The sequence below is a fragment of the Ammodytes marinus genome, assembly GCF_949987685.1.
Source record: "Ammodytes marinus genome assembly, chromosome: 18".
Taxonomy (NCBI): Eukaryota; Metazoa; Chordata; class Actinopteri; order Uranoscopiformes; family Ammodytidae; genus Ammodytes; species Ammodytes marinus.
The window spans coordinates 3102624-3120123 of record NC_137222.1 but is presented as its reverse complement, the minus strand read 5'-3'; the positions used below and the strand labels follow the sequence as shown (position 1 = coordinate 3120123).

The window sequence follows — 17500 nt, the reverse complement described above, 5'->3', positions numbered from 1 at the left end:
CGTGTGAGTGAGTGAGTGAAGGGATAACACAAAACATTTTTTATTTCAAATGGACTAGTCTGTGTGTGTGTGTGTGTGTTTGTGTGTGTGTGAGTGTGTTTGTGTGTGTGTGTGTGTGTGTGTGTGTGTGAGTGTGTTTGTCTGTGTGTGTGTGTGTGTGTGAGTGAAGGGATAACACAGAAATGTTTTCTAGTTCAAATGGACTAGTCTGCAGTGCACTGTTTAGCTATGAAGTCCCCTCATGGTGGGGCGCTCATAGTGTCAGAGCAAATAAAGCAGGAAAAAAGCCAAATAAATGATCTAAAAAAAACTGAATGGATGGATGGATGCCTATGAAAAATTCAAGGCTGCATTCCAAATCGCACAGGCTATTCTTTATTCTTCTGTTCTACATACAACAGCTGAACAAGTAACTAGTTTGCATGCAGTATATAGGCATACAGTTGGAACATACTTTTACCTTTTATGTTTAGTTATTTATTTCATCATAACATGGCGCCTTGAACTTGCCTCTTGCTTATATATCCGTCTCATCCCTTGGAGGCTCAGTCCATGTGACATAATGTCCGGTGGGCACTGGATTGTGGGTCAGAATCGCCCCTAAAAAACTGCTGATTTCAACACTAAAAAATCACCACTGGACGTAGTAGGACATCCGGGTATATTTTTAATCATGCTGCATCTGACCACATGTATTGGGACATCCTAAATATTTTTTTTTCTACCATACTAAATAGCAAGGGAAGTATGGGTACAGACAGTATATTGGAACGCAGCTAGGGCAAGGCTATGGAAGAAAAAAAAAAGAAGAAGGCCACGTTTTGGTTTTGCTATAGCTTGGATCCACACTGCCCCCTATAGTTTGCATTGGGAACTGCAGCAAAATATGGCTGAAAATCTGAAATAAATACCCATCCATTTACCTTGGTCAAACAGCATTTAGGTTCCCCTCCAAGCAAAACAGTGGCAGGACCCCCGACATCTGGAGTTTGTTTATTTTTGGGATATTGGAATCAAAGGGGTGTCTGAGCAAATGTGAAGCAAACCGACGCTATTACCACGGCGACCACCACTGATATTAACAGTGGGAAATCGTAAACAAGCTAATCACCCAAAGGCCTATTTGTATTCTCGTTTGCGTGTTTGCAAGGCACTACATGGGGGGGAGATATGGGTGGAGAGTGTGTGTGTGGGGGGGAGGGAGGTTATGTGTGTGTGTGTGTGTGTGTGTGTGTGTGTGTGTGTGTGTGTGTGTGTGTGTGCATGCGGCGTGCTTCAGTGTGTGTGTGTGTGTGTGTGTGTGCCTGCCTGCCTGCCTGCCTGCGTGTTTCAGTGTGTGTGTGTGTGTGTGTGAAAGGGTTAAGTTGCCTCCCCAGTTGGTTCCCTTGCTCTGTCAAGCCCCATTAAACCTGCTGCACCACAGCAATAAGGTGCCATCAATTACAGGCCCGCCGCCATCAATGCACTCGCAGAAGAAGAGAGGGGAGAGGCAGGAGGCAGGCAGCACATAAACAGGACAAACGGCCACATAAAAAAGACCCCAAGCTACATAAAGCCCTGAAGCTAATACACACACACACACACACCGATATACACAAGAGATATACACATGGGCCTACACACACATGCTAACACACAAGAGATATACACAGACACACACACACGGAGGGAGTCACACGCACACATAGACACACACATTGACACACACATACAGCTACTCACACACACATACACACACTCTCTCTACCTCTCTTTCTCAAACACACACACACACACACACACACACACACACACACACACACACAAACCAACCCTTACACTAACCCTAACATAAACCTAATTCATACCTGAACCTTAAAACCTAGTGTTAACCCTCAAACAGCCCTTTGAATAAAATAGGGACCAACGTGTCCTCACTCGATGGTTACAATTCTACATTGGTCTTCACAATGATGCATGTACAAGTACACACACACACACACACACACACACACACACACACACACACACACACACACACACACACACACACAACCACACACAGCTAAAGCATCAGTCCCGTTTGTGAATGAGGAGCTTTTGTTTCAAACACACTTAAATAAAATGCATTGATCAGAGTCACTTTCATTCATAATGGCATGAGCATATTTAGGAAAATATTTTGGCTTGTTGGCATTAGGCTGGTTGAATTAAAATGTTTGAGACACTACTGCCCCCTTGTGACAGCATGGTGATAATGCTTCTCCAATTCCCTATATTTCTTACATACAGCTCCAGAAAAAATTATGGGACCAGTCTGGATTTTTCTTAAATCTTCATCTCTACATTACTAATAGAAAATGCTTTTAATGACAAAAAATGTATTGTGCATTTGGTAGAAATGTCAGTAGTTTATATTATAAAACCAAAGAGTTCATTCTACTCAAACATATGCCTCTAAATAGTAAAACGAGGGACACTGAACATTTGGAGTGGTCTCTTAAGTTGTTCCAGAGCTGTAGATCTACCCCATTATACCCTCACTAACCCCTCACAGACATGGGACAAGAGAAGGGAAATATAAATCAATTGGACCAGTGGTTAATTGATAACTGTTGTATCCATCTTTTCTCGCTACACACATTTTTTAACATTTTAAAACATTATCCCGAATCAATTTTGTGCAAAATAAAGGATAGAAAAACAAATGGTCCTATAAACAAGGGTCCAATTTGTCAGTAGTATTGTTATCAGATTTATTAGAGATGAATCTTTATATAAAAAGTTGCAAACTGAAATACAGACATTTTAATTTTCCTCATAAACTCACTTACAGTAACACATGAGAACAAAGGGACAATTTGGACAGTTAAACATAAAGATACATTAGATGTAATAAAAAATAAAAAAACAATATGTACAGTATGGCCTAATATTGCCTTTAGTCTTATTAAAGTTGCTCCGAGGAACTTTCAGTTTGTGTTCATTCTTGCACCCCCTTTGGACAAAAGCGGTAGTGTTTTTACTACGCCAGCTGTTGTTCCTGGGTGAGCGTATATACCCATGACAAAGGCATTAAGAATAACTATATAAAAGCAGCATACTTTGCACTGATGGTCTCGTTTTGCTGTTACATGTCATTTATGATCATCGGGGGAAAAAATGAGACTGTTTCAGAAATGTTTAAAAGTTCCTCGTAGCACCTTTAAAGCTGGGGTATATGATTTTGGGAGAAAATAGCAGTTGGGATAGAGATTAGATTCCAAATACCTCAACCGCTCCACTTGTTCTCTTTGGTCCCTCCCCTATGGTCCCTCCCTGACACGCTCTACACCAACAAAGTCGGTGCCAAAGTGAATGGACAGTCCCAACAGGCAATAAGAACAGAGAATCGGAGCCTCGCTCTGATTGGTCAAAGTGTACAGCTCATGTTAACCTTTGACCAATCAGGAATCACACACCCCAGCTTTAAGTGGAGTTGATCTGGGAGGAGGAGCTGGAGGAGCCCGAGCTCTTGGCCTTCGTCCCCCTGGTGGCGCTGGGCTGTCGCTGCACGCGCTGCCCGGACGGCTCCCTGCTCTTCTCACTGTGACCCGCCCCGGCTTTACTACGCACTGTGGACAAGACACAATACAACAGAGAACATATACAGTCAGTTAAAGGGCCATAGACAACACAACACAGACCATATACAGTTAGTTTACTACGCACTGTGGACCATACAACAATACAACACAGAACAAATAGAGTTAGTTAAAGGGCCATACGCAATATTTCAAAAGGTGGAGTCAGTGATTCTGGAGAAAGCTGAAAAAAAAATCACTTTGGGTTTTTGTCAAAATCTGTGAATTTCTTCCCATGATTCGATTCTAGTTCATACCACGTCTGCGCTTAAATAAATCCAGTGTTAATACACGGCCTATGCTCTGTAAACGGGTGTGTTGAGTTGGCAGCTACGGTGGGCCTCCTTTGTTTTACATACCAGTTTACAGAGCCCAGGCTGGGTAATAACAACAAAAAGAAAATTCAGCACACACACACACAGTAAGGAAAGGTAGCGGATTTATGAGGAGATATTCACTGATTTTGACAAAGAATTATTTTGACAACAAGCGTTCTCCAGATCGCTGACTGCACCTTTAATTCATCATTATTGTAGCTTTGAATGATCCGAATAACGTGGCACTTTAAAAAAATGGAAACAGACAATGAAACGGATAAAATTCAAATGATTTACAGAGGAAAGGGATTGTGATTGTGATTGTGAAATACAAATCAGCCAATCACCAACAACAGCAGCAAGAACCAGAAAGTGACTAGAAAGGAGCTTCACCCAAAACTTTAGAACTTTCCAGCCATTTTAAAAACACAAAGAATAAATTGTGCAGTGAATGTACACACACACACACACACACACACACACACACACACACACCTCAACGTGCACAGACACACACACACACACACCTCAACGTGCACAGACACACACACACACACACACCTCAACGTGCACAGACACACACACACACACACACACCTCAACGTGCACAGACACACAAACACACACACACAATTTCCACTGTTGCATACTGATGAAATGAAATGAGTGTGTAGTCATGGCAAAATTCAGTTCCATAGATCGAAGTAAACACAAACACACACACACACACACACACACACACACACACACACAAACACACACACACACACACACACACACACAATGCTAATATAGGAAGTTTGAGGCAGGCAAACGGAAAGACAGACAGGCAGACACACACACATACAGACACACAGGCAGACAGTCAGACAGACAGACAGACAGACAGACAGACAGACACACACACACACACAGACAGACAGTGAGAAACACAGAAAGACACACACAGACAGGCAGACGTGTGTGCTAACATGCTGCATTCAGGGACCTTGTTGTGTGTGGGCATTGCTAGCGTCCTGCGGGCCGTAGACCACTATCTTAGTGCTGACTCTGGGGGCTCGGGGGCCGGAGGCAGACGCAGGCTTAGGACTCTTTCCACACACCAAAGAAGAAGAAGTAGCGTCTTCTTCTTCAGGGGAAATACAGTTAGAGTAGATAGAAGAGATAGAGAGGAAGTTAGAGAGAAAAGTGACATGCACACAGTGAAGGTTAGTGTCTAGCTTGTTTATATCTATCTTGGTCTTTTCTAGTGGAGCAGATAAGTGCTACAATCTTTCAATGTGTGATACAAGCGTGAACATTGGCATGAGCAGTCTCCATGGGTCACAAGTAAGCGGTTTATTTATGTTAATATAAGTGTTAAATCGCTCTTTATTCATACAGTGATCACTTACATAATGTGCGCGTTTCATAAAGCCGATCTCTCAGTCAGCTGCTCTACATGTAATCGGCATATAAACTTTTCGGGGGATCCCGAAATTAATATCCAATCACAAGAGAGAACGCTACAAACCGAAACCCGTCTCACTCATGGTCTCGCTGCCGGTGCACGCCAGAGCAACAGTTGGGTGAATGTTTATGCGCCTACAATGGCGGAGCAGGTAAAAATCCTTCCCAAGTTCTGTTTCGATGGTTTTTAATCATGTTTTATCAGACTTATGGATCTGAGATGATGCTAGATAACTCGCTGCTTGAAGACCGCAGTGCATTAATGTGGTGACGTAGGGACGAGGGAGGGGACTGCTAACTGCAGTAACTGACAGGAAGTTAGCTCAAAGAACCATTCCGCTTACAGCAACTTTTATAATAATAAATAGAAGAGAAGTTAGAGAGAAACATGCACACAGTGAAGAGAAGGTTACAGGTAGTTCCTAGTGCTAAAATGTGCTGTATATCCTCGGTGTTCAGTATCCAGACACTGCAGGCAAAAATATTGACTTTTTCAAGCAGCATATTTTGGGATTCTTGGTTATTTTGCTTCCATAAAACATGTGGGGCGACTGGAGGTTCGATCCCCGCCCTGCCACTTGTCATGGTTGTTGTGTCCTTGGGCAAGACACTACTTCACCCACCTTGCCTCGTGTGAATGTCGATAGTTAACCTGCTGCTATCGGTGTGTGAATGGTAACGTGGGAAAGGGAAACAGGTCTCCCTTGTAAAAGAGTCTCCGGACATGGGATATACCTGTATAATTAAAGGTTAGAAAAGAAAAGAATGTCTGCTTTCATACAAGTTTTTAAATACAAGAGAAGAGAGTGTATCCAAATTCTGTTCTGTAAAATCTTTGGACCCTAATGTGTGTTTTGGTTTTTAAAGTGATGCAAATGTTCGCACAGCTAGTTACATTCTGCAACATTTACACATTTATTCAAACATTTCTGAAAAATATTTGATAAAAAAAATAAAAAAAAAATAATGTCAGCAACCAACAGTCAAAGTTCCATGACGATATCTATAAGTTATATATGTAGCCCTATTAACCTGTAGTGCCTCACCTTAAAGCTGCAGTGTGTAGAATTATGGGTTTTATTTCCTAGCAGATTTTGTAGAAAGTAATTATAATGTCCATAAGTACATTTAATTTAGTGCATAATAGCTGATTTTTTTTTATTATTATTTATTTTTCCCTTTGAAAGGGTCTCATATATGTCCATATTTCTGCATATTTTGGACCAAGGCCTAGTGCCGCCATCTTGAAAGTGTCATAGTTGGAATGTCATCAGGTGCATTGTTTAGAAATTAGAATTGTTCTTGTCCTTGAAGGCCACTGTAGCTTCTGTTATTATTCTAAAGGGTTGGGGTTACCCAGGGAGTGTTGCATTCTAGAACTTTGTAGAACTTTCTTGATGATGTCATATTACACACTGCACCTTTAACAGAAAGTGGAGAGGGAGTTTAGTTAGTGAGGGGGATTAGTACAGTACTGAAGTGGAGGAATCAGGAATGTGAATATTAAGTGAGAAGCAAAGAGCCCAGGAAGAATAAAGCGAGCAAGTTGAAAGGTAGAGTTCGAGTAGTTAAAGAAAAAACTCTGAAAGAAAGCCGAGGCTTTTAAGATTGAAAAGCTGGAGGCCTTCACTCCTGCAGACCTTGAGCTCATGACTCTCTATAGAAAGGGATCCACACGCACACACGCACGCACGCACGCACGCACGCACGCACGCACGCACGCACGCACGCACGCACGCACGCACGCACGCACGCACGCACGCACACACACACACACACACACACCTAGCTAACTTTTCATACAATTCGGTGACTAGTCCGACTACAGTGTGTTTTAGAGACATTTTAAGAGTATTTTGATCGCTGTCCTTCACCATATACAACTCCACACCTGCCAGTGATGCCCCCCCCCCCCCCAAAAATACAACAATTCATTTGCGTCTGAAGTCTCATTATTTGGCTGAACACACACACCTCTGGGCTCTGTAGTTGCCGTGGTGAGGCTGGTAGTGTGTGATGTCACAGTATTCTCCCCGGCTCCGCTCTCTGCCACTCTCTGTCCGGCACACATGGCCTTCAGGGTCTGAAACACAGCCTGGGGGGCCACGTTCATCTTTAACAGGTCCACTAGGATCCTAGGGAGGGGAGAGGGGATGTAGAATCAGGGTTAACTACTATGTATTACCTTATAAGGACATGTCTGCAAGTTTGAAGACAAATTAAGATATTCTGCTTCAACAAACTTGTACTTGAGCTCTTAATTAATGAACATAGTAGGCTGCTTTTTCATCATAATTCATATCATAATATGCACTGGCAGAGCTAGTAGTGTGTGTGTGTGTGTGTGTGTGTGTGTGTGTGTGTGTGTGTGTGTGTGTGTGTGTGTGTGTGTGTGTGTGTGTGTGTGTGTGTGTGTGTGTGTGTGTGTGTGTGTGTGTGTGTGTGTGTGTGTGTGTGTGTGTGTGTGTGTGTGTGTGTGTGTGTGTGTGTGCTGCTGGAACACCTACATTTCCCTGCTGGGCCTGAGATGAATAAAGTTTATCTTATCTTATCTTTTAGTCTGACTACAGTAGGGTTAAAGGAATACTTCACCCATACGGAACCGGCGTTCTATCATTATAAAATCAATACACCTTCATATTCCAACCGGTGAAGTAGGCCTTTAACTACAGTTTATCACCCTATGTGCCTAAGGACCTGTCTGCCAGTCTGAAGTCCAATTAAGATATTTTACTTCAGAAAAAGTACATATAAAACATAGTAAAAAGTACTTATTCTATGGTAGTGTAATATTAAATTCAAGTTATTGTATCTAAGCTAATTTATCATGTGTCCATAGAATTACCTCCCATGATTACAGTAAGTACATCAAACTTGTACTTGTGCCCTTGATTAGTGTACTTAGCAGGGTACTGTCTAGTTGTGTGCACTACTCACTTGAAGACCTCCTGGTCCAGGTTAATGCCGGCGGCCTGCGTCAGTTCAAACAGCTCTGTCTCCTCGGCGCTCAGGACTTTCTTCTTCTTCATGGCGTATTTGGTCACGTTGCTGGTGACGGTGAGCGCGGGGGAGTCCGGGGCCGAAGGCAGCGCACCGGGGGCTGGTTGGGACATACTGAGGGATGGGTAAAGGCTACCGGATAACAGCCTGAAAACACGTGAAGAAGAATGTATTCAAATCATAATACACTTAATCAATTAAAGCTGGGGTATATGATTTCTGATTGGTCAAAGTTAACATGAGCTGTACACTTTGACCAATCAGTGCGAGGCTCCGATTCTCTGTTCTTATTGCCTGTTGAGACTGTCCATTCACTTTGGCACGACTTTGTTGGTGTAGAGCGTGTCAGGGAGGGACCATAGGGGAGGGACCAAAGAGAACAAGTGGAGCGGTTGAGGTATTTGGATTCGAATCTCTATCCCAACTGCTATTTTCTCCCCAAATCCTCCACCACAGCTTTAACCAGCATAGGCTACATTATACCCATAGATATAAATACATGTACTATTATATATGATTTATTATTATTATATACTATGCATGATGCCAATCTGAAGACACGTGAAGAGGAATGTACTCAAATATAAAAAACTTAATAAATCAATGAACCAGCAAAGCCTACAGTTGTGGCAGTGGGGTTTCAACAATACAACATTGAGACACCTATTACGCCTATAACTCCTTTTTTCTAAATATATATAAGTTAACACATGAACCACACACACACACACACACACACACACACACACACACACACACACTAAATTCATATTACCTACCGTTAAATTAGAATTATCTGTATACATGAAAACACGTGAATAAGAACGTATCCAAATCAAAATCAAATCACACTTGATCAATTAATTAAACTGCAAACGTGAGGCTTCATCAGTGAAATATGTAGGCCTAGAGACACTTAGCCTATTCTACACCTCCTCTGGTTCTAAATATAAGCGAACACATTATGATGGGCTTTATCAAACCCGCTCCACTGACATGCTTATGCTTTATGTCCCACAAGCCCGGTCTGAGCTGGGAAAGACAGCTTTTAGCTTCAGTGCCCCCGACTCCTGGAACAACTTACAGCTAAAAATTAAACTAAATACTTTCATATCCTTTGGCCAATTTAAACAGACTATCCTGGATCTGCCAAACTCTACTTGTAACTGTTTTAATTAGACTATATTGTACTTTATTCCTTTTAATTGCTGCCACTCTTCACCACTTTGTAAATGTTTCAATTGTTTTGTTTTTTTCTCTTCTCTTCACTTGTTGTGTATTTGATGTATTTGCATTGAATATTTTGTATGTATTGTTGTTTTGAATTTATTTTAAACTCGACGTCAGTGAAAATGAGGGTCACCCCTCAATTGGTCTCTCGAGGATAAATAAAAGTTAAATGAAAATGAAAATGAAAAATTAACAACACACACACAGAAATCCAAAGAGTGAAACTAACGCCGATATACACCTGATATACCAACCTGTAATAACGTGAATAGGATCGGATTCAAATCAACATTAACTAAATCAATGAATTAACTAGCATACATATAGATAAGGCTGTGAGGCTACAACATTGAAATATGTCGGCCTAAACACTTATTTTACATTATTTATTTTCTAAATATAAGCGAACACACACACACACACACACACACACACACACACACACACACACACACACACACACACACACACAAACGTTAAATTAAAACTACTTACCGTTGAATTATCTGTAACAAGCGTTTAGAGAAGGAGAAAGAAACCACAACAGTCCCTCTTCTTGATGCTAGCGAGGCGCGCCAAAATATACGTCATCAACAGCAGACAACCCTTCTTCTTCTTCTTTTTGGGTTTTTTTTTGGCGGACGGCAACCAGCTTCAGGTCGCATTACCGCCACCTACTATGTTGGAGTGTGAACCGGAGTTAACTACCCCTCTAACTAAATTCTCCCCATCAATCCTGTCACCCTCAAATATTTAAATAATTTCCCTACCCCCTCTTCAAATAAACTTTTTAAACTAAACTCCCCAATTCCCATTTCCCTTAGTTCCCCTTTTAATGTTTCCCGTACTTGTGTGTATTCCCTGCAATCCATAATGACGTGCCTGACTGACTCCTCTTGGTCTAAGCAGCTTCCACACCTACCTGTAGGGTGTTTATTAATTAGATGCAGTGTCTTGTTTAACCCAGTATGCCCTACCCTCAATCTTGTTAAAATTTTCTCCTCTTTAGCACTCCTTTTAGTAATTTTCCTTATGTTCACCTTATCCTGAATTGAATAAAGATGCCTTCCTGTCACTTCTGTATCCCATTCACGTTGCCATTCTTTTATAACGTTTCTCTTAATTATATCCCTTATTTCTGATTTGCTAAATGAAATGCCCATTATGTTGCCCTGCTTCAATGACTGTTTTGCCAACGAATCCGCTATTTCATTCCCTTTAATCCCTCTGTGAGCTGGAATCCACAGAAATGCTATTATTACCCCCCTTCTTTTAACTCTAATCAATGTTTCATATATTTCATGCACAATATCTTGTCTGCTGTTGGAATGACATGCTTGCAACGACACCAACGCAGAACTTGAATCTGAACATATTAGAAACTTCCCTACGTTTTCCTGCTCTATCCTTTGTAGTGCTATCAGAATACCCAACAACTCCACTGTGTAAACTGATAAATGATGTGATGTTCTCCTATTGACCGAAATTTGTACTGATGGAATAGTGAATGCAAACCCTGTACTCCCTGTATCTGGATCTTTTGACCCGTCTGTGTATACTGGTGCATATGCTTGATACTGCATTTGGATCCTATTCTCCACTAACTCACCTATATTTCCAGAAAAGGTATGGATTTTCTCCAACAAACTTAAATCAATTGTGACAGATGGGAATAACCAAGGTGGTGTTCTTGAAATTGCTACTGAAGGACTGAATGATTTCTGATGTACCCCAAAATCCATAGCCACTTTCTCACTGGTCCATGCAAAACACAGTTGCTTAGCCCTGTCCCTCTCCCAGCATGGCTGCAGTACCTTTTTAGTTGGGTGTCTGTCCTCACTATGCCCTTGAAGGTTTGTCCAGTAGTTAGCTCTCAGCTGCTTCCTTCTAATGTGCAGCGGCATCTCCCCCATCTCTACCTGGAGAGCAGACACAGGGGTTGTTCTATATGCACCACAGCACAGCCTTAAGGCCTGAGTTTGAATCACCTCCAATTTCTTTAATGAGGTTTTTGCTGCTGACCCATACGCTATACACCCATATTCTAAAACAGATCTAATCAAAGCTATATAAATATTTCTAATAGCAGACCTGCTTGCCCCCCATTCTGACCCTGTTAAGCACCTCATTACATTCAAAATCTTTTTACATTTAGTACTTATCTTATCAATATGATCATTCCATGTTAATTTAGCATCAAACCACATACCTAAAAACTTAAAGACCTTCACCTGTTCTATAACCTGTCCATACATTTTGATCTGTTTATTAACCCCTCTTTTCCTGGTGAACATTACTGTTCTTGTTTTTTCCACTGAAAATTTGAACCCCCATGAATATGACCACTTTTCAACCATATTAACTGCCTCTTGTATTTTCCCTATAATGTGATTAGTATTTCTTCCCCTTTTCCACAATGCCCCGTCATCAGCAAACAACGACCGTTCAATATCATCCTGAACTAGAGAAAAAACATCATTTATCATTATCAAGAAGAGTATTGGACTAATTATACTACCCTGCGGAGTACCATTCTCTATTTTATACTCCCTTGATAAGACTGATCCAATTCTAACCTGTATACTTCTATCAAATAAAAAACCCTTAATCCAATTATATGTTCTACCCCCTATTCCTATGTTATTTAATTTAATCATCAACCCCTCCTTCCAAACCATATCATACGCCTTCTCTACATCAAAGAAAACTGCCATCACAGACTCCTTATTAATTTGCGCTTTCCTAATGTCAGTCTCTAAACACACTACAGGATCCATTGTTCCTCTACCCCTCCTGAAACCACTCTGATTCGGTGAAATAACCCCTCTGCTTTCTACATAAAATGACAGCCTCTCTGTAAAGCAGACAACCCGTGTAGTCCTACGGGATTTGTAGTCACGACGAATTAACTGCGCTTTGCACATAACACAAGTCCCGTTTCTTTTCATTCATAGATAGATCGATAAATACAAGGGAAATGGTATTGTTACGGTAAAGAGTTTGACAGCTAAATAGCAGAAGACGTAATTTTAGCACTGCGCATGCGCCTCAATGAAGGACACAGATTACATCGCAATGGTTCTCGCTCTCTTCAAGAGGCGAAATGTATGTTACACTATCAGAAACGTATCAAGTAACAACTAAATAATACGATAATGAAGTTCCTTGTATATGCTAGAGAAACCCCCACCTAAAAAAAGAGTTTGTGTGCTTTGTAATGCTACTAGCGCTGACAGAGCGAAACCGGAAGTACAGTGAGGGTGTCACTCCCCTCGCGCATGCTCAGTCCTCTGCGCTGTCGTCCAAGAATGGCCGCCGCTGCAGCAGGAATAAACAAGCACAGCGCCGTAGCGATGGAGCCGTGTATGCGACACGGGAGAGGGGCTTCTGGAAACAATGTGAAGGTAGTAACACTGCCACATTTAGACTAAATTACTCTTTGATTGATAGTATGTGTTGGTTAGTTTGCACTCGGGGTTTGATAGCCAGCTCGGGATTATTCGGGAGTGCTCGTTTTTGGGAGAATGCTGCGTTGGCGTCGGTGCCAGTCAGACAGTGGATGCCAATCGTATAGATTTCACATGAACTGCGTATCAGAGGAGGCTTGCTACGTAGTTATTTTAACTCGCCTATACGTACTATATGCTACCCAATTCTGCTACTGTTTATGTGTGTTAATAACAGTGCTGGACGGGTTGTCATCGCTAGCTGTCGTCTGCAGTGCACTCGGCTAGACCTGGTTGCCATTTAATGTTGTCTGTAGCTCCTCTCTGTGGCAGAATAGCTCAGTAACGTGATTTGAAAGTCTATTTGCAAGTTAGAACCTGTGTGTGTGTGTGTGTGTGTGTGTGTGTGTGTGTGTGTGTGTGTGTGTGTGTGTGTGTGTGTGTGTGTGTGTGTGTGTGTGTGTGTGTGTGTGTGTGTGTGTGTGTGTGCGTGCGTGCGTGCGTGCGTGCGTGCGCGTGTGTGTCTCCCCCGACGGGTTTGAAAAATGTCGACACAGCGTTTAATCAAAGATCACAGTAATATGTCAGGACAGGAGTGTGATGTTAACCATCCGAAAAATAATGAGTCAAGTTGAGACGCCTCACACCCACACGAGCCTACATCGGTGCTCATCGTATCCGGCAATAAACAAGACATATTTCGGCCGGTCGGCTTTCTCTGCAAAGGAGGCAACATTTTTTACATACTAATCTAAAACTAAAGGAACAACCCCAGTGCTTTTAACTGAGGACCAAACAATGGCTCAAATCCAAACGGTTATAGCTCGTGACTTGTTTACTGTCTGGCGATGCTGCCTTTGGTGTAATAATTCATGAATACATTACACTCTGGATATATTTCTGCTCTTTTATCACTGTTGTTTACTATGCACATTTCATTTTTTCAGTCATTCTTGAAAAAGAGATTCTTGATTCAATGGGGGGAAAAAACCTGGTTAAAAGGTGCTCCGAGGAACTTTTTTTATCTGGCAATTACTGCAAAGCTGAATGACTGGGAGACCTGTGTTATGAACTGTGCATACTGTAAAAGTGATTTCTGGTTGAATATAGAGAGAGATTTCACAGGTATATTAACAACAAAGTATCACTTATAAGTGTGTGTGTGTGAATGGGTGAATGTGGTAAGAAATGGAAAGCGCTTTGGGGCTGAGAAAATCGGCTAAGAAGCGCTACATAAGTCAAGTCCATTTACCATTTACCATTTACTTACTTCTCCTATTAATTAACAAAGTGCACAGCTCATGTTAACTTTGACCAATCAGAAATCATATACCCCAGCTTTAATTAACATTGTGTATTATTGCTTCCTAGGTGTTGGAGTGTGGAGTGTTTGAGGATGTCTTCTCTCTATGTTATTTGGTGATTACTGCAAAGCTGAATGACTAGGAGACCTGTGTTATGACCTGTGCGTACTGTAAAAGTGATTTCTGGTTGAATATAGAGAGAGATTTTACTGGGGTGGAGGATTTGGGGAGAAAATGGCAGTTGGGATAGAGATTCGAATCCAAATACCTCAACCCGCTCCACTTGTTCTCTTTGGTCCCTCCCCTATGGTCTCTCCCTGACACGCTCTACTACACCAACAAAGTCGGTGCCAAAGTGAATGGACAGTCCCAACAACAGCCAATAAGAACAGAGAATCAAAGCCTTACCCTGATACTCGCCCAGAAATCCTATACCCCAGCTTTAATTAACATTGTGTGTTATTGCTCCCCAGGTGTTGGAGTGTGGCGTGTGTGAGGACGTCTTCTCTCTGCAGGGAGACAAAGTGCCCCGCCTGCTGCTCTGTGGACACACCGTCTGTCACGACTGTCTGACGCGTCTCCCTCTGCACGGCCGCGCCGTACGCTGCCCCTTTGACAGACAGGTCACCGAGCTGGGTCAGTTGTGTGGCCCTACTAACTTCCTACTCATACTTATGTCCAACTCATACTAAAAGCCATACTAACGTCCTGATCATACTAATTTTGACCTCAATTTGAGTATGTTGTGGTTGTGTAGTCGAGAAATGCCCCGGATGAGTAGGCTACTATCTTCCGGAAAAGATTTTGTGTATGGATCGATAGGTTATTTTCCCTACTAAACCGCCCCACAATGCATTGCGTCTGACTCTGAATATATGTGTGTCTGTCTGTCTGTCTGTCTGTCTGTCTGCCTGCCTGTCTGTCTGTCTGTCTGTCTGTGTGTCTGTCTGTCTGTTTGTCTGTCTGTGTCTAGGTGACTCTGGTGTGTGGGGTCTGAAGAAGAACTTTGCTCTGCTGGAGTTGTTGGAGCGTCTGCAGAATGGAGCCAGCAACCAGTCGGGCATGGCAGAGGACGCGCTCAAGGGAATGGGAGAAGTAAGAAGAAAACAATGGGGGCGCCCTTAACTCAGTTGGTAGGGCGTCCCCCCCATGGGCCTCGGCCAGCAGCGGACCCGGGTTCGATTCCAGCCCGCGGTTGTTCTCTGCATGTCACTCCCCTCTCTGCCCCATTTCAACTCTGTCTCTACACTGTCAATAAAGCATAAAAATTGCCAAAAAAATATCTTAAAAAAAAAAGAAAACAATTATATTTTTTACAGTTTTAGCAAAACATCACCAAGAAAAACACCCAGTGTATCAATTTTATTTTTTGTTTTTTAATGTACTTTTTTGAAAGAAAAATCAAACAACAAAATTATACACTTAACACTAACCCTTCACAACTACTCTACCTATCACTCACTCTTCTACCCATTTAGCTTTACCCTATTATAGCTAAAGGTTACGGCTTTTAAGCTGCAAGGCATAACACTTTTTCTCATATAGATTTTTATATTCACTCGTGGTGTAGTGGTTAGAGCCCCCTGCCCCCCTCTATAGAGTCTCAGTCCTCTTCACAGCAGACCCGGGTTAGAATCCAGCCCGTGGTCATCCCCCTCTCTAACCCATTTCATCTCTGTCTCTCCAAACTGTCTAATAAAAGCAACAAAAAAATATATATATTTTCTAATTCAGTATTTATAACATTGAGTACTCTTCTTATTTCCTTCCAGTACAGTTCAATAATGGCAACACAAATTATAAGAAATAAATAATAGTAAAATAGATATGTTTCAATTAATCTATAGAAAAGCTACATATTATATAATCACTCACTGTTCTTATTTCCACCCAGTTCATAATCCTTTGTGATGAGGACATCTCTGCATTTCATCCCCCTCTCTGCCCCATTTCATCTCTGTCTCTCCATACTGTCTAATAAAGCAAAAAAAAAACACAAAAATATATATATTTTCAAATAATTTAAAGTACTGTTCTCCCTTCTACCCAGTGTGTAATCCGTTGAATACATTTTGGAGTTCAAAGATTACTTACATATTGTGAGATTGCAAAGACCTAAAGCTAAGGGATATATACACCAAGACTAATACAGTATTTTTAACATTGCGTACTGTTCTTCTTTCTGCCAGTGTGTAATCCGTTGTGATGAGGACGAGAGCCACACTGCCTCTATGTACTGCACAGTGTGCGCTACTCACCTGTGTGCCGAGTGTTCCCAGCACACACACTCGACCCGCACGCTAGCCAAACACCGCCGCGTGCCGCTAGCAGACAAGCCCCATGAGAAGACCCTGTGTCCGCAGCATCAGGTCCACGCCATAGAGTTCGTTTGTCTGGAGGAAGCCTGTCTGTCCGGCCCGCTCATGTGCTGCGTCTGCAAGGAGTACGGCAAGCACCAAGGACATAAGGTAGGTACAGGGTAACTACGCAGTATGGGAAAGTATGGAATTTTATTTTTATTTATTTTTATTTTATTTTATTTTATTTTATTTTATTTTATTTTATTTTATTTTATTTTATTTTATTTTATTTTATTTTATTTTATTTTATTTTATTTTATTTTATTTTATTTTATTTTATTTTATTTTATTTTATTTTATTTTATTTTATTTTATTTTATTTTATTTTATTTTATTTTATTTTATTTTATTTTATTTTATTTTATTTTATTTTATTTTATTTTATTTTATTTTATTTTATTTTATTTTGTTTTGTTTTGTTTTGTTTTGTTTTATCTTATTTTATTTTATTTTTACAAATTCACAAAAAAAAATTCTCAATGGGCTGAACAACAACATAAGCAAAATAAAAAAATAAAACAACACAGCAAATCATATTAAAACAAGATAACTTAATTCATATAAGGCATTAAGAACAAGAAATATGACATAAATAGTTCCAATATGATGATAAAATGCATATGCAAGTGTATAACATTATTTAAATGAAATTACCATTATTTCTAAATCTCTCTCACTTTTTTTTCTGATTGTTGCAACACGGAGTCATTTATTCATCTTGTTTGAGCATGTTTAAATTTATGCTGTTTTTAACATTTAGTTTGTTATGTAATAGGGTGCTTTCATCTAATC

General features: G+C 41.0%; 2 protein-coding genes across 2 annotated transcripts in view; one reads left to right on the top strand and one right to left on the bottom strand.

The window, feature by feature from the left end:
* Positions 1–2738: 2738 nt before the first annotated feature.
* mzt2b (mitotic spindle organizing protein 2B) lies at positions 2739–10162 on the bottom strand. The gene is made up of 4 exons (XM_080047253.1): positions 10094–10162; positions 8306–8515; positions 7343–7503; positions 2739–3593 (listed from the first exon to the last, which is right to left on the bottom strand). The coding sequence occupies exons 2-4, from the start codon at positions 8479–8481 to the stop codon at positions 3448–3450; spliced, it is 483 nt and encodes a 160-aa protein (XP_079903379.1). The 5' UTR covers positions 8482–8515; positions 10094–10162; the 3' UTR covers positions 2739–3447.
* A 2729-nt stretch (positions 10163–12891) lies between these two features.
* trim23 (tripartite motif containing 23) overlaps positions 12892–17500 on the top strand; it is a 13154-nt gene continuing 8545 nt past the window's right edge. Inside the window, exons 1-4 of the mRNA XM_080046755.1 lie at positions 12892–13002; positions 14822–14984; positions 15322–15443; positions 16538–16816. Coding sequence (XP_079902881.1) covers positions 12907–13002; positions 14822–14984; positions 15322–15443; positions 16538–16816 — 660 coding nt within the window. The 5' untranslated portion in view covers positions 12892–12906. The remainder of the gene's footprint in view (positions 13003–14821; positions 14985–15321; positions 15444–16537; positions 16817–17500) is intronic.

What these genes read in the sequence shown, in the direction of transcription:
- mzt2b (XM_080047253.1), bottom strand. Translation starts at nt 8,481, where the DNA reads ATGTCCCAACCAGCCCCCGGTGCGCTGCCTTCGGCCCCGGACTCCCCC. An exon ending in CTGGACCAGGAGGTCTTCAA is followed by an intron (nt 7,504 to 8,305) that starts GTGAGTAGTGCA and finishes TCCCCTCCCTAG; the next exon opens with GATCCTAGTGGACCTGTTAA. An exon ending in GGCAACTACAGAGCCCAGAG is followed by an intron (nt 3,594 to 7,342) that starts GTGTGTGTGTTC and finishes TCTTGTCCACAG; the next exon opens with TGCGTAGTAAAGCCGGGGCG.